Source organism: Juglans regia, chromosome 7, assembly GCF_001411555.2.
Source record: "Juglans regia cultivar Chandler chromosome 7, Walnut 2.0, whole genome shotgun sequence".
NCBI classification, from domain to species: Eukaryota; Viridiplantae; Streptophyta; class Magnoliopsida; order Fagales; family Juglandaceae; genus Juglans; species Juglans regia.
The window spans coordinates 37,460,299-37,483,606 of NC_049907.1; the positions used below are offsets into that span (position 1 = coordinate 37,460,299).

At 33.6% G+C, this 23,308-nt stretch overlaps 2 protein-coding genes across 2 annotated transcripts; both read left to right on the top strand.

The window, feature by feature from the left end:
- Window positions 1-7,621: 7,621 nt before the first annotated feature.
- LOC109014351 (60S ribosomal protein L5) lies at window positions 7,622-11,393 on the top strand. The gene is made up of 9 exons (XM_018996785.2): window positions 7,622-7,759; window positions 9,015-9,084; window positions 9,166-9,257; window positions 9,657-9,783; window positions 9,902-9,981; window positions 10,095-10,211; window positions 10,330-10,464; window positions 10,568-10,737; window positions 11,016-11,393. Exons 1-9 carry the CDS (start codon window positions 7,757-7,759, stop codon window positions 11,122-11,124), a joined length of 903 nt encoding a protein of 300 aa, XP_018852330.1. The 5' UTR covers window positions 7,622-7,756; the 3' UTR covers window positions 11,125-11,393.
- A 1,031-nt stretch (window positions 11,394-12,424) lies between these two features.
- LOC109014350 lies at window positions 12,425-13,427 on the top strand. The gene is made up of 2 exons (XM_018996784.2): window positions 12,425-12,685; window positions 12,996-13,427. The coding sequence occupies exons 1-2, from the start codon at window positions 12,522-12,524 to the stop codon at window positions 13,225-13,227; spliced, it is 396 nt and encodes a 131-aa protein (XP_018852329.1). The 5' UTR covers window positions 12,425-12,521; the 3' UTR covers window positions 13,228-13,427.
- Window positions 13,428-23,308: the final 9,881 nt, after the last annotated feature.

A 23,308-nucleotide genomic window follows, 5' to 3' on the forward strand; every position in this document is an offset into this window, starting at 1 on the left:
ATTATCATCATCATTAATGTTTAGATTTAATTCTACTTCTGTTTCTAGTTTTCTACCTCAAGCTGTTATGCTGTATATGATTTTGACTTTGTCACGGAAGAGAATTTCCAAAAGAGTAGGATTTTCTTATGGTCCAAATGTGTTCCTTTTTAGGGGTATTGCCTTAACTGCAATGAAACCTTAAAACATCTACATACTTTCTCTATATAAGGTATTTTGTCTTTCCTTTTTTTTATTGGATATAAAATGTCTTTTCTTTTTTATTGGATATATAAGGTATTGGAATACCTTATATATATATATATATATATGTATGGCTAGTATAGCTTATATGAATTATATTGGTTCACCACTTAGCTCATCATGCATGCAAGCTACATGACGACGGGTGTGCAACATCTAAGTATTGTATTCTAAACCCATGAATCAACTTATTCCATGCATGTCATATATGCATGCATATTTGAGATTTTGAATTTCATTAAGCATATTCTAAAAAGAGTTAATTAATTAATTATTAGGACAAGTAGGAGGGTTAAATTTGCCAAAAGCTGCTGAAGGCTTCACATTCTTGCAATATTAAAATATTACAATTGTTCCCACGAAAAACCCACAAAACAAAATAAAAAACCCCCCACAAAACCTCACAAAGCAGAACACAACACCCCACAAAATCCCACAAAACCCCACAAATATATAACTAACAAAAATCACAAATCAACCAAAACCCTACAAAAATTGGGAAAAATCTACAACAACCGAAAACCACACAAAACACAGTTAAAAAAAATACAAACTCATAGATCCATTAAACACAAAACACACAATATGCTAGAAATGGAGAGGCAAAACGAGAAGAGAAAAATAAAAATGCTTCATTTCCTTTCTTACCCTTGTCTATGGAAAAACATAACAATGTTGGGTGGAAGAACAGAAATTGGTGGTGGCCTACTGTGACAATGAGCTGGGCAGTGGGGGAAAATGGTGCCGAACATTGAATGGGGGGGAAAAGGATGCAGCAACGTACGCCTTGGGATGAGGGGATGGGGAGGGAGGGACGCGGGACAACGTATGCGAATGGCGCAGGAGGGAAAATCAAATGGGTCTCCTAGCTACTATACCAAAACATATGGTTTTGAGGTTTTTTTTAATAAATAAATAAATAAATAAGCCCACGTAGGCGGTGCGTGGAGGTTGTGTGAACGATATGGAGCTGTATAGCTTTACTCTTATGGCATCCGACTAAAAGTGTACAACACTATTTCTCTCAAAAGTAATTTTTTTAAAAGAAAATATTACTGTCAATAAAAGCTGCTCCCTGATGTTACCTTCTAATTTATTACTTCGTTGTCTAATGAAAAACGGAACTTCCGAAGCTACATAACCAAAGCAGTCAGTTGATTAAAAAAAGTTAGCAGGTAAACTTTTGATTTCGAGAAATGAAAGATAATTTGTGTGCAAATTTCTTGTATTTATTTTAAATATATATTTTAAACTTATTTAAACATTATTGATCTCATTGTTTTAAAGGAAATAGACATTATATAACTGTATTTTGTAAAATTAAACATATTTTAACTTTTCCTCAAGACACATAACTTATAGATACAACCTTTTATGGACAGAATACACATTGAAGTAGCTAATTCTGAATGTATGATACTATTTCTTTAATCATAAATGGACATATCAAACTCAATCAATGCCACAAATATATAAATGTCATTTGAAGATGTTTAAATAAAAAGATTTTAAATTATTTTAGAAAAAAAAAAAAAAAAAACAAGAATTGAGCTTTTGACCTAAAAGTTTTTTGAGCTCCTCACTAGTAGTCCCTCTTTTATTTTATACACGGCACGAGAAGGGTTCAAGTGGCAAGTAAAAATTTTTAGAGATAATTATTAAACAGTTTTTGTACAATTATTTGAATAAAATAATTATTTATTTCTCAATTCAAATAATAATATTTTATAGATAAAATTATAATAATTATTAAATAGTTATCTTTCATTGGTTCTTACGATTGCTAGAGCAACCCAAAGAAAGGGTCTCACATCAGGAGTTGGGACTGGAGCTTCCATCGAAAACTAAGGTCTATTTTAGATATAAAAAGTGTTTCATTTTATTTTATCTTATTATTACAATTTTTTTAGATTTTCATATAAAATATAATAAACAATTCAACCTTTTCAAATCTCAAAACAATAATAATATTAAAAAATAATATTTTAACAATATTTTATTTAATTTTTAACTTTTATCTCAATTTATCTCATCTCAACTCACAATTCAAACGGCACCTAAATCTAAAGATTCTTGTCATTTCGCCTCCTTTCTCCTCTTTTTTTTTTCCTTGTCTCCTTCACTTATTTTGGCAAAAAACTATTACATAGCACAAATATTACCTAAAAGTAAATTCATAAATTGACTTATCTTTATGGTATTCCTTAGATATACTTTATAACAAAAGTAACTTTAAAATCAGACTTATTATATCAACCAACATAAGTTTATGATTTACTTTTATATAGTTTTTTTATTAGTAAAATATTTCCCTTTTGGTAACCATTAGTACCTACTTATTTTGTTTAAAAATGATATTTACAATTATAGACCATGTAAGTACTGCAAACTCTTTTTAAAAAAGTAACTTAAAATATAAGATCTACATAAAAAAATAATTTTCTTAATAATAAATTCACTCTTTTCTAAAAATAATGCATAATTTTTGAACAATTAATAACCGTAATTAGCATCGCATTTTAAACTTGAAAATTCTCATATTTAAGAGGGGGAAAAATGCCAATAATCATTGAGATCTCATAATCATTATATAAAATTTGCAAAAAATGGGGGTGACATAGCCAGATAAGTAAGCATGCAATTTTGGCAACTGGGCAAGCGTGTCTTGCATGTTGCACATTAACTAGTTTGTGTGTATGTGTATATATATATATATATATATATATATATTCTATTATAATAAGCAATTATTGAGCTGTGAATAGTAATAAACAATATTTTTCTTGTCCTTTCATGTACAGTTTGTATGTGTTGTGTTGTGTCTTTTTTATCCTTCTATTATGTTCTTTTGTATCCGTTTAAGTGAGCATTTTTTATCTTTTGGTGCAGGTGTGCAACGTCTTTTTTATTCTTCTCTCTTTCAAGTCTTTTTGGGTGTTGTGTCAGGGATGGTGATGGGGTTGTGTCAGTCAATTAGGGTTTTTTTTCGCCTCTTTATCCGTTGAGTATTTGGGAATTTTTGGTTTATTATTTTTGTCTTTCGTAGGTTGTGTCAATACTAAATTTATGATTAAGTGTTCTGTTCATCTATCAATCCACCACTTCATGTTCTGCAGGATGATTTTAAGGGTCTTGTGCAATAAAAAGCATTTTATTTTCATGGGTCAGTTTTTAAGGATATCATATTTGTTTTGTTTGATCTTTATTTATATTTTTTTGGTTCCTTTTAGACATGGTCTTATGTTTCCAATCATACTCATTTTTATTGCATATTGCAATGAAAAAGTAGTTATTGAAGCAATTCCTATCGATATGGAGAACTTTGTTGCAGAAAAAAGACATGAAGTAATCGAGGTTGTTTCTAAGGTTGATGATAAACTTGCTTAGGCATTTTAAATGATGAGCCCATATCGCCTGCTGAACTTGAGGTTTGTCGATATGCTTTATAATATTGATGTAGAACCAGTCTACATGTGCTTGTGGAAGTTTTGGGTTTGAAGAATTTGTGAACCTAGGTTCCAGAATTTTCGAAGAGTGGGTTAAGGTTTTTAGATTGAATTACGACTCCAAGAGATTGAATTTTGGATTTTGATGAGTTAAAGAATGGGCTTTTTTATACAAAATTCACTGCTATGGATTAGCACATAAAGCCTATATTTGTCACTGATACTATTAAGGTTTTTGAAGGACCAATATAAAGATTTGATACTAATATAAAAGATTAATATGGATATCTAAAGCTTAATATGGATTGAATTTCTAGATGAGGATAGAATGTGTGCCATTTATTAGCGAGCGTTACTATTCATAAACCCCACACACCATATACCATAATTTCTTTTATTCTTTTATTTTTTAATTTTTTAATTTTCTTTTATTCTTCTTAAAACAATTGAATTTTTCTACTCATCATCCATATACCACACATTTGGTAAGAGAAAAAAATTTAAGAAAAAATAACAAAAATGGTGGTATATGGTATGTAAGGCTTATGAATAGAATTTTTCTTTGTCAACAAGTCAGAAGCTGGCTTGCCCACTACTCCATGCAAGTTGGAAGTCCTCAAGGATGGACTAGGTAGGAATGGGAGATCCAAATTCTGCAGCAGGGATATGGAAAATGGGATTGGCAGGGGAGAGGAACCCCAAATTTACTTTTGCGGTCAGTATTATAAGATTAGCATTTATTGTCCTATATATTTTTTTTAAAAGTTCCTATTGTTCCTACTATTTTCACAAGTTCTTTATCCTACTATTTTCACAAGTTCTTTATCCTGTAGAAATGTTGCCTATTTTTCAAGAGAACTCTATGTATGAATTATTTAGAAGGCCAATTGAAAGGAACTTTTCCCCCACTAAGCTCAAGAAGCATGTGGATGAGAGAGAAGTAAGAACAAAGGCTCAGCCCAGGGCAAATAGTCCTTGACCCAACCCACGGAAAAAGTCCTCTAAATGCAACCTACAGGAGAGATGGTGTTGTAGGGGATGAAACTCATCAATCTAAAAGTCATCGAGTAGTGTCCAGCCCTCAAGTGCCCACCCGCGTGGCAGGCGTAATATGCGAGGAGCCTTTGATCTTCTGACATGAAAGATATCAATGGACCATCTAGAAGACAGTCTGAGTGAAGGAGGTTGGAGAATCATGCCGCATTAATGACTCCACTACTCAAACAACACGCCACATTAATGATGTTGTCATTGCATTTAAAGATTCTAACATAGGGAATAGTACGAAGGACATGGACTTCATGGATGCAGGCACGATCTGTCCCCCCAAACTTATAGTATAAATAGCAGACCTCAGGTATGAGAATATATCTCTCTAATCCCTAAACTCCTTCACTTGTTTACAAACTTTCAAGAATATTGACTAACTTTAGCATTGGAGGTTACCCAGCCCTTAGGCCGCTCTCTCCAAATTGCTCTTCTCTCCATCTTTTTCAAGCCCGTTGTTAAAGATATGAGTTGTCGGAGCTTGACCTAAATATGTACGAAATACGACATTAACACCAATCAACTATTATCTTTTGTGTAGTGAAAAGAGAGGGTCAATGCATGGGGCATACTAAGCTTATTATATCTAATAAAACGATGGTTTCCATTCCATTTTGCAGCATTAGGCAGGATGGCAAGTATTTAAAGAAGCTTAGGCTTTAAGTTCATAACTATTATTTTCTTGCACATTGATCTTGTGGAGATTGCATCTCCATAGAATTGACCATTATTTTCAGGAATTATATTTGCTAAAAGTTCATGTTATTGTAGCATGTTAGATTTGTTGAGAGATGAGAATCTCATGATTGTATTTTTAAAGTAGTAGGGAATTAGGATGTCGATTCTTTATGTGGAAATCATTTTGCACCAAGATATTAGGTCCTTGTGTGCATTAACTATGATTTGTCACGACTTTAGCTTACACTGATACCTTGTCTCGAGGCTTTGTTTTGTTATTCAAACAATTATGTTTATTTTGAACTTTTTCTATTTCTTATAGTAAAAACATAATTGAAGATGAACTCATGACTGCAACATAATATGCATGGAGATCTGCTTGAAATGAAATAATTTGTTATGTTCTAAGAAATAATTTGTTATGTTCTAAGTTATTACAAGTTTACAACTTTAATACCAGGATGACTTATCAAAAAAAATACCAGGATGTATGTAATGAATACATTTTTTTAACATTTTGTGCTATTACTTTTATATTTTGGTAATTTTTTTTTCTAGCTAGGGAAACGTGCATCGTACGTTGAACCACTGCTAGCATATGTGTGTGTATGTATGGGGTGTAACAAGTTTTGTATTATGCGTGGTTCAAAGAGTCAAGACTTCAGTTGGTGAGACATGATGCCTTCTAGTTATAAGAAAAAAAGGAAAAAAACAGAGAAAAATGAAAAATTATTTAGGCCTCGTTTTTAGTTACGTTGAAATGATAGGAGATAGAATGAAAAATTTATGAATAATAATAAAATAATTTGAGTTAAAATATTTGATAAAATTTTGAGAAATTAGTAAGAAAAAATATTATAAAATATTATTAAAAATATTAAAATTAAAATAAATATATCAACGGTCAAATAAGGGAAATATCATGGAGCATAGCTGCCCTCGGTTATGCGGTGTTGGGTCAGTGCAAACTTGGGGATGGCTGATGGCTGGTACTCAAGCCCTGCCCTTGGGTTCAAACTTCAAATTTCTCCGTTGAATGTAGCATATCTCTACGTTTGACTTGTTTTTATAAATAATCGCATGTGATGTATGGGCTGAGCCGGGCTGAGCCACTGAGCTCAAGCCGGATTAGAATTAAGCTTATTTAAGTTGGATTTGAGTATTGAGATGTATTATGAAAACAGTAATAAAAAAAATAATGATAAAATAATGATAAAATATTCAATAATAATAATAATAAAATAAATATTAATAATAAAATATTCAATACTCAAACTAAACCTTATAGTATAAAAAAAATAGTCTATATGTACTGAAGGGCCCAATTCTCAGGCCTATATGCCTTGGAATTGTTGGGCTGATTGTATCACAAACTCCTAACTGAATATTGCACGTGTCGGATGATTAGTGTTGAGGTGATGTTTCACATGGTTAAATGGTTAGGGCGTCTGCAACGTGAGATAGTTAATACTTATCCAAAAAAATGTGAGAGATTAAAAATTTTAATGTGAGAGAGTTAATCCACGTATTGATATAGATTGACGTAGTAGGTTAAGATTATAAAACTATTTTTATTATAAAATAGATCTAACGTATCATATAAAATTATATTAATTTATAATTTTATTTTATAGAATCTCTTTATAGTTATAATAATATTTTTTTATATTTTTTTTTATGGTTTTCGAAATAATTGGGTTGATACTTGATTCTAGGTGAGTTCTTTCCCTTTCACCTTGAAAAAAAATACTCTCTTTATATTCTTAGACACGTCACTTCTGAGTCGAAAATTAAAAATAAAGAAATTCAAAAATGGATGAATAACTTCATATCAATACGGTAATAATATATGGTGTTTTCCCTCCAACAATGTTTCCAATGTGAAGTAATGACAGATGACTGGCTACGAAAGGAATGTGACCAGTGTTGTGTTGTATGGATGTGGGATGCCGATGGCCTTTAGGCCCAACAGACGGTCCAGAATCCATCCATAGAGGTTGAAGCGAATTTTGGGCCCCCAACGGCCCAAATTTTGGCCCATGATGGGAACATAATTTACATTATTTCACTGATACTGATTGAAAGAGCTCGAACGCATTGACCACCCTTGAAATGACCAAAATGGCACCACCCACATGCTAAAACCACAAAACCCTAGCGATCTCCCCCAAATACATCCCAGCCGTTTGTTCCCGCAGAATCAATCTCATCCGTTTATCTCAGAGCCCATTTAGTACCTCTAGGGTTTATAACTTGCTCTTCTTTATTCGCGCTTCCTCTCGCCAAGACTGAGCCGTCCCTAACTCTATCCCTCTTTGGTAGAGTCAGATCGAGTTTCTGCAATGGTGAGGCTCTCATACTAGGGATCTATGTTTCATTCTTGTCTTGTTCCATGCTTGAACGGTCACTTTCATTCGGGCGAATACTCTCTTTGTTTGAAAATTCGATTCCATTTTTCAAAGATATATTTTGTATCGTTTTATTTAAAGGTTCTTGTGGTTGTTAGGGAAGTGCCGAATCGTAAAGAGGAGAAGTATGTTTTGGGTTTTGCTTGTTTCATTGAGAAGTTTCTGCTTTTCTTCTAAAGCTGCAGTTGTGGATTAGTCTGAGGGCTTTTGTTTGGTTCCCGGAAAATGCTGGTGAAGAGAGAAAAAAATTTTAAGTCTTGTGCACCACGTTTGAATCTATTATTTTCGTATGAGAAAGGTGAAATCTTGTAGATATGAATGTGCTATGGTTTTTTTTTTTTTTTTTTTCCGCCATGTTCGGTCATGCTTGGTTAGTGAAAGTGTCCGAGTCTTAGATAGTGATATTTTGAATCTAAAGGTTAGCTAAGTTTTGTAGGAATATGATATTTGTTTGCTGCCTCGGGAAGAAGTACGGTTTGATTGGAGGTTTTGATTTCATTTTTTTACTGTTTTTCTTGTAAGCGAAAATAAGGCTTTGGGCTTCTACTCCTTCTATTTGATATTCAGCCCCTTTAACAAACAAAATATTGATCTATGATTGGCACACGGTCTTTAACTCTTTCTTTATTGTTTGAATATATTTATGCATATTGGGGCCTTTAGAAGAAAAATGTTGAATAAAGTCTCATTCTGATTCTTAGAAATATGTTAATTGCATTTCCTGGTTTTTCCGTTTAGGCTTAAGAAATACTTAATTGGAATCAATTGTGGCCATCTTTTTAAGGCAAAAAGGAAAGGATATTCAGTTTTTCCCCCAAGCTGTGAAAATTCGTGTGTATTTTTCATGCTTTGGTTTCTTATGTGGTAAATAACTTTGTTGGTTGTTTTGGTAATTATAATGTTGCATGTACCAGTACCAAGTATGCATGTAAGTTTTCTGCTTGGAAGCATGGGTTTTCTTTTATTTTTGTTTGATAAGTACAGACCGTTTATTATTTTGCATAATATTATTTTGTGTATGTAGACAATCTAATCATGTGGATTTGATTTTGTCACAATCTGCTTCATTGACATTGTTTGTTCTCTGGTTACCTTCGACCATAGTCTAGGGTCTCCTTGGTTTGGCCATTCTTGTTTTTTTTTTTTATTACATTTGGGATGGGTGTTTAAACTATTTTGTCTATCATTGCAGGCCTTTGTCAAGGCTCAAAAATCCAAGGCCTACTTCAAGCGATTTCAGGTCAAGTACAAGAGAAGACGAGGTATTGTATTGTGTTTAATGGTTCATAATCTATCATTGATATTATGCTCTATCTGACATTATGTTTCTTTAATATTTTCAGAGGGAAAGACTGACTACCGGGCCAGGATTCGATTGATTAATCAGGACAAGAACAAATATAATACTCCCAAGTATCGGTTTGTTGTGCGATTTGTATCCTAAGATGATAATTTTTCTTGTGTACTACATAACATTCTTATCTCTTATTCCATATTTAGCTGATCACTGCAAAGGCGTTTTTTAATTTTCTGTTTGCCTGCTTGCAGTGGTAATAATAATTGAATTTGAAAAAGAAATGTAATCACTACGGTGTCTAAAGGCTTGGATGGAATCTTTATGAATTTGTAATAGCTTGAAAAAATGCTTTATTTACTATTTTTTTCTTGTACATTGTCTAGGATTTGTATTCTTGGTTCTCTGAGATATTATTGTTGGGATTTGCTGATTGTGCTGGCTAATTAATATGTTTGATCTTAAAATCAGAAGGGCTTCCTTTTGGGATTTAGTATTTTTCTTTTGCATGTTCTACATAAACCTTAACCTTGTTATTAGACCAACAAGGATATTACTGCACAAGTTCTCTCTGCCAGTATTGCTGGTGATATAGTCCTTGCTGCTGCTTATTCACATGAGCTGCCACGTTATGGACTTGAAGTTGGCCTTACTAACTATGCAGCAGGTATTTCAGTCATATCTTTCAGAGCTCTTCTCCTCCCCATCATCCTTTCTCTATACTTTTTGTTTCTGTTGCTTCTGTTTGTCTCTTGTATAATGAAAAGTTTTCGTAACGTACTCAGCATACTGTACTGGGCTTCTTTTGGCTCGTCGTGTCTTGAAACTGCTTGAAATGGATGATGAGTATCAAGGCAATGTGGAGGTATATTAAGATTTGCATACCATATCTCCCTCTATCCCTCTTCCACATTAGATTTCATCCCGTATCTGGTTTTTATGGAAGCTTCATCTGTTAATGATCTGTTTTATGATTAGGCTACTGGTGAGGATTTCTCGGTTGAGCCTGCAGAGAGCAGGAGGCCATTCCGTGCTCTCCTTGATGTTGGCCTTATTAGGACAACAACTGGCAATCGTGTTTTTGGTGCCCTCAAGGTATTGTCAATCAAAGCTGTCTTTCATAATCTTCTTGGTTCTCGATTTTCTTTTTGACATCTCATTATGATTAAAAATGAATACCTGTATTAATTGTTGTTGATTATGAACTATATAGGGAGCATTGGATGGTGGTCTGGACATCCCTCACAGTGAGAAGAGGTTTGCAGGTTATGGAAAAGAAAGCAAGCAATTTGATGCCGAAGTTCACCGCAAATACATCTATGGTGGCCATGTTGTCGCATATATGAGGGTATGGACTGGGTCATGCCTATTTCATCTGAGCATATTGTGTTTCTTAAATGCTTTGTAAGCTGATGTTTACTTTTTATTTTCATCTGTTAAATTGGTGTCAGACTTTGATGGAAGATGAACCTGAGAAGTATCAGTCTCACTTCAGTGAATATATCAAAAGAGAGATTGAGCCTGATGATGTTGAGGAGATGTACAAGAAAGTTCATGCTGCAATCCGTGCCGATCCTGCAGTAAAGAAGTCTGAAAAACAGCCTCCCAAGGAACACAAGAGGTATTATTGATGCATATGTATTTATGTATACTAGTACTCTTCTTTTTCAATCTATTGTTCTACTGTGTACTTCATTTTGTAACATTTTTTCTGGTGGTATTCTGGCAAATCTCAAATGAATTCCAGTTATTTATTTCCCATTTGTTTTTGTTTTGTTATAAATGCTTTCCCCTTTTAGTTAATGCTTCTGTAAGATTCAACTTCTGCAAAACCAGGAAAAATCCTGTTTTCTTGCGTGTTCTCTCATTTTGATGGTTCCTAACGGTGGTTCATAACAGGTTCAACTTGAAGAAGCTTACTTATGAGGAAAGGAAGGCCAAGCTGATTGAGAGACTGAATGCATTAAATTCTGCAGCTGATGCTGATGACGACGAGGACGATGATTAAAAAGTAGTGTGGGAACGTGAGTTTTATAGTTTTGCTTATCCGAATCAAAGCTGTATTTCTGCAGTTTAACTAGGGACCTATTCTTGTTTTGAAAGTTCTTATGTTTTTCCTTTTTTTGTTAATTTTATCTTAAGTTCAATTTTGCAGCTTGGATGGTATGGGCATTATGATGATGTTGTGACTTGTCATATTGCTCAGTTTCCTTGGTTTAAACATTTATAAAAGAAATTTCTTTGTTTAAACTATGAATAGCTTTCTTGTGCTCCCTAGTCAATTTGCTGTGCTCATTACCCTTTGTGTTAGAGATCCATGGCTTTTCATCGCTCGTTTTCAAGTTTTATATGGTTATAGGAGACTTAATAAAAAAAAGGTTATATATAGGTAGGAGACTTGTTAGAGATCAGTTTTTTACCTATTTGAAAGATTATATGATTAATCAGCATTTATTCCGAGTTACCAGTAATTCTCTCATGGAATGTCTGCAGTTTTTTTGGTTGCTCTTATCAATGAATTTTCATTTTTAAGGTAGATGAGCCGGTTTTAACTCATAAATCTTACTATTATTCATAAACTATCTCAATTCATCTCAATCTCTGAATCCAATTGGGGGCCGCCGTTTGTTAATGGCAGTATGTTTACAAAATTCACTATAAAATTTGTAACATTCGTTATAAAAGAAAGAATTAGCAATTTAATACATGATAATGCTGATTTTAGTAAGGACCGTTTATATGCCATTCCTTTTGCGTGGATAGTGGGAGTCTTACCATCTCGAAGGTTTCATGTTGTCGTCTCACCACCTTAAACATCTGAGGTTCTTCAATATGAGAACAGCCGTCGGCCATGATCAAGTTCTGTGATCAATGGTAATGTCCGGACAATTCTTTCGTTTGGCATCAACAATCGTGAGAAACGGAATACTTATGTCTCGAAATTGATTCTGCCACTAGAACGCGACAATTTTGCTGGTCTCTCTTCTTTTCACTTCTCATTTTTCGATTTAGGTGAAGAACAGTCCCAACAGTTTAAGAGTCATCGAACATTTTGGATACAAAATAAGAAAAACACAAAATGGGACAAGTCAATTTGGTTGGTCGACTCGTGGGTATTAGTTTTTAACTGGGGTCAGAAGATCAACTCAAAAGAAAAGAATCATTTTGGTCACGGAGAGATAAAAAAGATATGAAATTTAGTAAACCAGCCACAAAAGGGTCCACAACCAAGAAACCTTATCTGATACCAGCCAATGGATCTCCTTCTCGTTTACAATTTAAGCTACCAACACTATCCACTTCATAGATTTTTCTTACATCTTGATATATAATCGACTTCCCAAAAAATAAGTCCTATTATTTTTGAATTAAAATAGCCCCCCAAAATCGACATAGAGAAGAGTCATGGCCCATTCTCTAACCCCAGCACCAGCACCAGGTCCTGCAGCACCCATCTCAACAAGATCAACGAAGAAGACTCATTTCTTATCTTTAGGGTTTCAAAGAGCGTGGGCTTGCCATCAAGGTTGTGGTGGAGACGAGCTTGAGTATAAACTTGTCCATCGCAGGTTTGTTTAATTATATATTTCCTTGCATATATCTATGAATGCACATAAGTCTGTTATGGAAGCAATATCATATTTCAAGCGAGTCGAACGTGTTTTAGGGCTCTGTAATTTGCAAAAGTGACATGTTTAAATTAAATGAATCGAATTTAATTTCCGTAAAAAAAGGAAGATGAAAGTGGGATTAAATTGCCGAACTCCTTATATTCTTCCTCTTAAGAGAAACAAAATCGCATATATAGAACAATATACATGTTTATAGATTGTAGCTTTCCAACGAGAACGTATACGTACGCTTCATGGATTCATGCAGGGCTGTGACGTTGAGCTTGGCTGGAGCAGTGCTGGGCTTGAATCTCGGTGATCGGAGTGCAAGTGCGGCGGCCAGAAGGCCTCCGCCCCCTCCGCCCACGGAGAAGAAGGACCCCAATGTGAGTGGTGTCCTGGCAAAAGTTCTAGCCAGCAAGAAAAGGAAGGAGGCTATGAAGGAGTCTATTGCCAAGTTAAGAGAGAGTGGGAAGCCCGTTAAAGGACCAACGGAATGAACATGATTTCTCCATGAATGCAGACCACCTTCGAAGTTATTTGTTTGTGATCACTATCTACAAAGGATGTGTATTTAAGAACATCTATCAAGCACGATTTTCTATCATTTTGAACAAGATTCTTGTACTTAACTAAAATATTCCAATATTTGGTATTTAATCGATCCGTGTCACCGACCAGATGACCAATTTTTAAGATAGATCTCTCGCATTCGATGTCTGCAAATCTTCATGCATGCATTCATCCATGTGTTCAACTTGTTCGTTTACAATTGTAAATAGAACAATATTCGTTCGAGACACTGATCAAACAGTGCCAGTGGTAGGTCCCAGATTTCCATCTCACAAATATGAAATACCCAGTATATCTTGATCAAGTTTCTTCACTTAATTCAGTTGCTGAGATACACCAGGCTAGGGCTGAGCAAAAATCAGACAATCCGACTCCGAATCCGACTCCGCTCCGGCTCCAACTTGTCGGAGTCGGAGTCGGAGGTTTTTTCCTCTTGGAAGTCGGAGTCGGAGTCGGAGCCATTGATGAACCGACTCCGACTCCACTCTGATCCGACTCCGACCCTCCGCCTCCGCCTCCGACTCCGAATCCGCCTCCGACGTAGCCCTCCGACTCCGCCTCCAATTTCATACATATTTTATAAAAATATGTGTTTTTCTATATATTAATTATTTAAATTTTATACAATTATATCTTATATAGTTAGTTAAACTCAATAATATACTAGTTAAATAATATATTTATACTATAATATAAAGACTAAATTGACTAATAATAGTTTAGTATATGACTATATGTAAATATCATACTATTACAAATTTACAATATTACTACCATGTAACACTAAATTACTAATGTATAAATATAATAGCATATAATACTAATAACTAATGTATATATAATATACTATAAACACTAAGATGAATAATAACATCGACATGTAATATTGTAATGCTAATGTATAAACACTAATATATAAAATTATAATAACATATAATACTAATGTATAATAACTAAAGTATTATTCATATAAATTACTAATAGTCTAATGGTATTAATTACTATATATAAATTAGTAAACCACTTTAAGCCTATATATAAATTACTGTAGTATCAATTACTAATACTATATTACTATATGATACTATTAACTATAGTGAATCAGTGATATACTAGTATTAGACATTAGTGTACTAATACAATCAGTGATATAGTCAGTATAATATTTATACTAATACTATTATTAATTATATAGTTATACTAAATTAAAATCACTATAGCAAATACTAATATATAATTATGCTAATCACTATAACTAATACTAATACTAATATAGACTATAGTAATAACTTATAGTATTATAACTATACTCAATCACTATAACTTATACTAATATAGTTATACTAAAATTTAAATCACTATAAGTAATACTAATATAGTTATAATACTAATATAGTTATATTACTATAGGATACTATTAACTATAGCGATATAATAGTATTAGTATACTAACACTATTAGTGATATAGTTAGTATAATATTTATACTAATACTATTATATAGTTATACTAATCACTATAACTAATTCTAATACTAATATAGACTATAGTTATAACTTGTAGTATTATAACTATACTAAATCACTATAACTTATACTAATATATTATAAAGTTATACTACATCACTATAACTTATACTAATATAGTTATACTAAATGACTATAACTATAACTATATATAGTATTAATATCACTATCAGTATAATATATAGTATTAATATCACTATTAGTATACTATATATAGTATATATATAGTATTCATATCACTATTAGTATTAATAACTATTAGTATATTAGTGTATTACTAGTATTTCGTATACGGTGCCCTTTTTTTTAATAGTCATTTATAATAATATATATCATATATTTTTTTTATGAATCTTCATATATATATATATATATATATAATATAAAATAGATTCATATTAATTAGTAACTATACTTAATACAGTTAATACTACTTTACAATACATAATACGGTGTCGTTACTCGTTACTCGTTGGGGACCTAGGGACTGAAGTTTGAACTAATTAGGTCAGGTGCCAAGGTGCGGGTTCCCCAATCCCCATTCCCGACTGAATCGAAGACTCACTAAACCCTCGCAGCCCTCTCTCTCGCGCAGGCGCAGCCCTCTCTCCTCAGTCGCCGACTCGCCGCTCCTCTAGCAAAGCCCCTCTCTCTCGCAGCCCTCCTCTCACACAGACGGCTTCCATGCTTGCATGATCAATTACTTGAAAGGTTAGTAGGGTTTCTCCCAACTTCGTAAATCCGTGATCTTTTTATTTTTTATTTTTCCTCTTGTCTGAATTGGGGAACATATGTTTGTTGCTTCTTCGGTTTTTACTGTGGAAGTTTTTGTATTATAATAATTATCGTTGATTGATGTGCACTGCGTTTGGTTGATGGGAAAAATGTGGGTCAAAGAAATAGATGATGGGATTTGTGTGTTGGGCCTTGTTTTTGGTTAATGGGTCTGAGTAAGGACTCCGTTTGGTTGCCAAGAAAATGTTGGAAAAGAAAAGTTAAAAACAAAAGTTTATGCACATGGCATGATTGACAGGATTTCCAACTCCGCTCCGACAAGTCGGAGTCGGAGTCGGAGCGGATTATGTACATCGCGGAGTCGGAGGTCGGATTCGACCTCCGAAAAAGTCGTAGTCGGAGGTCGGAGTCGGAGTCGGAGTCGGAGGTTGGGCCCTCCGACTCCGAAACAGTCGGTGCTCAGCCCTACACCAGGCGATAATCCTTCCTTTTTTTTTTTATAATAAGGGATCACAAATTCATTCATAATAGAGAACATACAAATTTGACTTAAACAAGTTAGTTACAAACGTTAATAGCTCTCCAGCACATTTTCGTGGTTGACATGGTCTAGTCCAGACGACAGATCTCTAAAGATCTAAGTCTAAAAGATCCGTTGTGCACATCTCTATCCCCAACAGAATAACAATAACCAGGTGACAAAACTCATACCCCGATTATGCGGAGTAGAGTGCACCAAAATTCCTTTTAATGGCCGTCAGTAACTAAGACCTCTATACAATATAATTTATGGACAGATTATTTCCCCTTATACATGACTATAAGACCTCTATACAATATAATTTCTGGACAGATTATTTCCCCTTATACATGACAATAACATCTTTATATACATGCACCTGTTAAATAATATCATGCATGCCACGAAATTTGGACCCGTTTTCTTTGTGTTTCCGAAGAACTTTGAGGCAAAGGCTTGGTTAATAGATCGGCTATATTTTGGCTGATGCGATCTAATTAGTAGTAGCTGTATCTGTGCCTTGGAAGTCGGTTACTCAATGAAATTCTTCCTTTAAGGGTTTTTCTCTTCTTACATGGGCTTAAGTCGGCATTTGGGCATTGAGGTGATCTGAGATGATATGAGTTGATCTGTAAATAATAGTATTTTGTAGATTTTATTGAGATATATTGTCACAACGTAAAGTGACAAGAGAATCAATGTTTTTTTTTTGTACAAAACTTGGAGTTTTTAAAACTTTTTGTTCTTATATCAACAAAGCTTGCTCTTTTTGCTATAAAGATTAATTAAGGAAAATGAAAGACACAATTATTTTTATAATTTTTTATATAATTATGTTTTAAATGAGGAGATTTTTGTAAAACAACTTATAACATGAGAATCTCGTTTTATCTAAATAGTTTCGTTTTAAAATTTAGTTGTATAAAAAGTTGTAAAAAATAATATGCGTGTTTCATTAGAGCATTAATAGTAGATTCAACAAAGTTTAGCCAAAATTTAGCTAGATAATTCACTTTTATAAATTTAGCTAACTACTTTTCAACAATATCAAATAATAAACTCTCCAAATCTATCACTATTCTATTAAAATATTGATTTTGACATTTTCATTTATTTTAATTCTAATTGTAATTTGAATATTTATTCGTTATTAAAAAAGTACAAATTAATTATCTAACGTTGATATTAGATTTTAAAAGAAAAAAATTGATATCAACTAATAATAATATTGCAGAACTAGAACTTGAAGCATTCCAGCAAAATGATGTCACGTCATAGAAATGATGACTGATGGAGATCATTAGCCGCTCTTTGTGGTTGAGTTTGAGATTTGGGCACTTCGTATTTTTGAGACAAAGATGAATTTTCTGGAGTATTGAACTCGCACAAAACGAATAGCATGCGAGAGATGGAATTTTTTATGCCAAAATAATATTTAGCCAGCAACTTGGACTCAACAGATTTGGCTAGTAAAAATTATCAAAGTTAAAAGTACTGTAACTTTGTTAAGTTCACTACAGTGAGTTTTTATGCAATCTAGTTTAAACTTTGGCAAAAATATAACTTTGTTTCAGTCCACTACTAGTCCTCTTAGAGCACTAGCACTAGTAGTGGACTCAATGAAGTTTGGCTAAAATTTGACTATAAGAAATTCACTGTTACAAATTTAACTAGTTACTTTTCAACAACACCAAATAACAGACTCAACAAATTTATTATTATTCTATTAAAATATTAATTTTGATATTTTTATTTATTTTAATTCTAATTGTAATTTGAATATTTATTCGTTATTAAAAAATTACACATTAATTTTCTAACGTTCATATTATTTCAACGCATAAAATTTTCTAACAGTCATTTTTTTTACAGCGGTCATATTTTTTCAACTGATAAGAAAACGAAACTAAGAACACGCAGATATTCAAAGAATTTCAAGAATTTGCAAGTTATGGCAAAGATAAATAATCTCTCCTTAAAATATTGATATTAGGGAAAGTGATTTATCTGTATTAAATATAACCATTTCAAGGATAAGTGGACAACCGAGTGGAATGCACTTTTGCTTTCGAGAAGAAATGAAATCGTGCAGTAGAATGCATGAAACGAAAGCACGTGGGAGATGTAATCTTTTATGGCAAAATAATATTTTGGCCAGTAGTTGTTGCTCAATAGATTTAGCTAGTGAAATAGGGGGGATTTTTTCCCTGCACTCTACTCCCGTCCATGCAGGGGCGGGATACCCCATAGGCTACACGAGGTCCAGGAGTGGATCTCCATCCGTCCCCTCCCCCCCCCGATGCGCGCCAGTTAATAACTATATACTAATACTATTGAGTATTAACTAATAATCATCACTAAAGTATTAAACTATTACAATTATACAAATTCAAAAAATTAATAACTATTACAATATTACAAACTCATCTAAAAATAATAAATATTACAAATTGTACTACTAACTATTATAGCAACATTACAATTAATTGTAAATTAACAAAATCATAACATTTCAAATTTGATCAATTGGGTTGACAGTGAGTTCACTGAGTTGTGTCGAGATCATAAAACCTGCAATATTAATAAGTTAAAAATAAAAGAAATTAGAATTATAAGGTATAAACATTACAAAAATTTAAAATACATGCATATTGTGCAAACCATGGCAAATTGCAATGGTGGGTCCAATACACACAAAATCATATTGCATCGATGGTAGCCGAAGACGTCGTCTCATGTATCAGTTATCAGTATAATAATTAAATTTGAAATTAATATCGGTTAAATGAAAATAAATAAATTAAAATAAGAAAATAAAATTCAAGTCTCACGATTACTAGATCCAGGCTGATCACTACCCTCTTCCTCGACATCAGACTCCTCATAGTCAAGAACATCGGAACATGAATTGAAGTTCCCGTGATCCAATTTTGCATGTAAATCAAAGCATCCACAATTATTGGTGCTAATAACTCTGGAATGAATCCAATACGTTCCCTCAAGTGCTAAAGGCCTACTCTGAGGCTACGATATTAATAGGAATGACCAAAATATTGCAGGCTATCTCTCCAAGGACGGGATACTTCACGACATTCACCTTCCACCAACTGAATATATCAAACTCTAGTGAAAATGGTTGAAGCTCCACTGCCAAGTATATGTCTATCTCTGATTGAGCCTCTGTAGAACTCCAGACGAAGGGGGTCTACTCCAACCTCTCACCACAGTCCAATCTACGTTTTTTCCCAACCTCGACTTCTGGAACTGGTGGGGATATGTGTAGGTGCCACAAGATGGTAAACTCATCAAATAGTCTAGCAAGGGTTTCCCTAACCCTAGCTGCAATATGCTACGCCCATGCTTGCCCGTACGTAATTCCCAATTCAAATACTATGTCATCTACCTTAAATCGAGAGTCAACAACAACAACTACATATAACAAATCTAGTGAAATCTCCTCAATACTTGTCGTACTTCGTCCTCATAATCAATGGCATTTCCTGCAGCCTAATGTGACCACCCGCAACCATGTCATCTAATTTTTCTTTTACCCTACATATTTGCTGACAAAATTAATGGGATGTAAAGAATAAAGTTTTAGACAGCGTCGTGGTGACCTCGTAGAAAATCTTCAAAAAATCTACGAAAATATATACAGCTTCCCAATCATCATCCATAGGCTTCCCCAATCTCCCGTGATCATCAAAATATTTTACATATTGAATGTTTTTATCACTCAATAATGCAAATGTCAATTTATATTCTTGGGCTGTCTCCAACATAAAAAAATATTGAGTTCTATCGTGTAGGCATATATCAGTACAAATGCTCTTCTTGGATGTTAGGCCCGCAAACCTCGTAACAATTTTGAATTTCTCCAATCTCGAATGAGAAGATCTCACCCATCTCACAACAGTCTTAACCCAAGCAATCGAGTCATGAAAATCCCTCAAACCATCATTGACAATAAGATTCAGAATATGTGCCGCACATCTCACATGCAGGCACTCACCACCCATGATTGTTTTATTTGTCTCTCTAAGATAGGTCTTAAGATGTCTCAATGCGACATCGTTAGACAATACATTATCAACTGTGATTATAACAACTCGTGTTAACTCACACTCCTTTATTGCAGCATCCAAGGCCCTTCCAATCGTCTCACCTTTATGATCGGTGATTTGACAAAATTTTATAATTTTCTTGTGTAATGTTCAATCACAATCAATAAAATACACAGTCAAAGACATATAATTAAAATTTTGAACTGATATCCAAGTATCGGTGGTGAGGCAAACAAATTGACCCACCAATTGATCCCTCAACTTCTCTTTTTCAGACCAATAATATTTTTTCACATCATTTGTCACCGTGTGGCGAAAAAGAATATTAAACCTCAATTCTAAGTAGTGAGAATACACTTGGAACCCTTCCCTATCAACAACTTGAAAATGTAGCTGGTCCATGATGACCATATGAGCTAGGTGTCTCCTACACTCATCGAGATCATACTTAGTATACCCCCTCAACATTGCACCCCCACTACTCTCATCCGCCATTTTTTAAGTCCAATCTCTAGCCTAGATTGGCTATTCTCTTGTAATGATCTTAATATTAGACTTTTTTTGCTTTGCTTTTCTAAGTGCACCTTTAATTGTGAGGTTTTATGTTTTTTATAGTGGAACCCATAAATTTTACTACAGTGGTTACACTTGGTTTGGGGGTTATTGGAGTCACCATTATCTAGTTTGGTGAAATGAGACCAAACAATAGAAGCAGGTTTCTTGATGGCTTGAGAGTAGGGCAAGGTTCCATAAACGTAAGGGTAGGTGTTGGGCCAGGACTAGTTGTAGGAGTACGGGTAGGGGTACCCTAGGTAGGGGAGCTGGCACTAGAATCTGCCGGATTTTTCATGAACTCAAGCAAATAAGAAGTCTGAAATTATAGTAAACATGACAACATGCTAAACAATTAACATCCAAGTATTAACATCCAAACAAAAAACAAAAAACCTAATATGATACTCTCTATTTTAATAGAACCTTTTAGTAACCAAGAATCAAGAAACATACATTCTTTAATATCACAATCATTAAGCAAATCAGTTATAACTTTCATCAAATAGTCAGAGTTTTTTTTTTTCGTTTTTAGTGCATTTCTATTATGAAAGTCACATCATTAACTTTTAATTTATCTATTTGGAGAGAGAAAGAGAGAGATATAGGTTTATCACATCAATTAATATCACATTATCTGTTTTTAGTTTCCTAATAAATTTTTCTCGGAAATAAAGGTTTATGACATTAATTAATATCTTAATTTTTATATTTGGAAATAAGCAATATATTCATACACAATCTATGCAATGCATAATTCATAATAGCCTCTAATTCCATATTTTAAGTTCTATAGAATCTTCATTCACTAATAGGATTGTCAATATATATAAATTTATTGGCAAAAACGTGATATTTCTTAGGGCAAAAATCCACTTATTATTGCATGCATGGCAATTTTAGTGTCATTGTAATTCCATATCCGACATCATGAGTTGATATCATCAGTCACGGTTGTGAGTAAACATCTTTCTTTTTCAAATCATTCGACTATATATTTGCAAAGAGAAATGATACTTGCAGTCGTGAGTGCGCAAGTGCCGTGCAATTGCTTTGAAAAAAGTGAATAAATATGGGACCCACATGAAAATAAATTATTTTTTTAATAGTAGACCCCACTCTTTTTCAAAGCGACTGCACGGCGCTTGCGCATTCCACGACTGTATGTAACATTACTCATTTGCAAATGATCAAGAGAATATCCTGATGATTTTGCTCAACTCAGAAGGTCTTTGCTCTTTTTCATATGCTTTTAAATTCTTACCTATTGAGAATAACCCAAAAATTCTTAAATCCTAAATTAATTTTGGGTTCTAATCCAAATTTTGAAACCCACAAAATCACTATCACTATCACGTATTCAATCATCAAAACACATCACAAACCCACAAAAATTACTATCACATAATAGATTCACAAACCCACAAAAATTAACACACATCAGTTATCAATCATCCAAACACATGCACAATTGAGTCTCCAAAGCACACAATTTACTAACACAATCACATCCTCCATCTCTGATTAAACCTCATCATTTATCCATTCTCCATTTTATAACGCAACAAAAATTAAAATCTATGAAATCAGAGACTGAAAGTAGAATCTTACCTTTGGCGACGGAGATGCAGATGAACAGCGACGGCGTAGTGGGAATGATGACAATGACAGTTGGACATCGACATATATGAGAGAGTGAGAGAGACTCAAAGAGAGAGAGAGAGAGAGAGAGAGAGAGAGAGAGAGAGAGAGAGAGAGAGAGAGAGAGAGAGAGAGAGGGGGCTAAGGGAGTTAGGGCCAAGGGGGAGTCGCAGGGGAGGGAGTCTTAACATAGACAAAACGACATCGTTTGGTCATTTGTTATTAAGTAAAAAAAAAAATTCAAGCATGTTTCATGCTTGGGATTATATATATAAATACATATATATATATATATATATTAATATATATAGTAAAAGCGGGGGCAGGGTAGGGGTGCACCCCATCCCGCTCTCACTGTTGGTGCCAGATGTGGGCGGGGCCACCCCTACATTTTATTCAATTTAGTTAAACTTTGTCTAAATTTCAACTTAATCATTAATGTTTTCAACTTTAAAAGTGTAATCTAGTTTTGTATCCAAGAGGACGTACGCTTTTCATCATATGCAATTTTTTTTTTTTTAATAAAAAGCATATTGCATTCATTAAGAATTAACATTACAACAGTACAACTTGACCTGCAACATACATTACAAGCCAACTTCAAACAATAATAGCTCCTCAGTCCACACTGTGATTGACATAATCTAGTTCAAGTTGTAAGCCTCTCCAGACTTAAAGTTTGAGAGACAGTACAACTCTGTCCAAGGCAGAGTTAACTAGGCCCCTACTCCGTTAGAGTAGGGTGCACCAAACCTTACTCTCCGTCTAAGACGGAGTTGAGGACATACTCTTTGGACAAAAGTCCAAGAAACAATGTGTTTTTTTATTTTTTATTTTTCTAAAAAACAAAATACATTACAGAAACTAAAATACATGGAAAAATAATAAATTACATCTTGAAAAGATATAAATCCACATTTTTAACCTTGGAGAAAAAAACTATAGAAAACAGCGACTATGATGGCGCATGA

Coding starts and splice junctions, on each gene's coding strand:
- LOC109014351 (XM_018996785.2), top strand. Junction 9,982..10,094: donor AGTATCAAGGCAATGTGGAG/GTATATTAAGAT, acceptor TTTTATGATTAG/GCTACTGGTGAGGATTTCTC. Junction 10,212..10,329: donor GTGTTTTTGGTGCCCTCAAG/GTATTGTCAATC, acceptor TGAACTATATAG/GGAGCATTGGATGGTGGTCT.
- LOC109014350 (XM_018996784.2), top strand. CDS start 12,522: ATGGCCCATTCTCTAACCCCAGCACCAGCACCAGGTCCTGCAGCACCC. Junction 12,686..12,995: donor TATAAACTTGTCCATCGCAG/GTTTGTTTAATT, acceptor GGATTCATGCAG/GGCTGTGACGTTGAGCTTGG.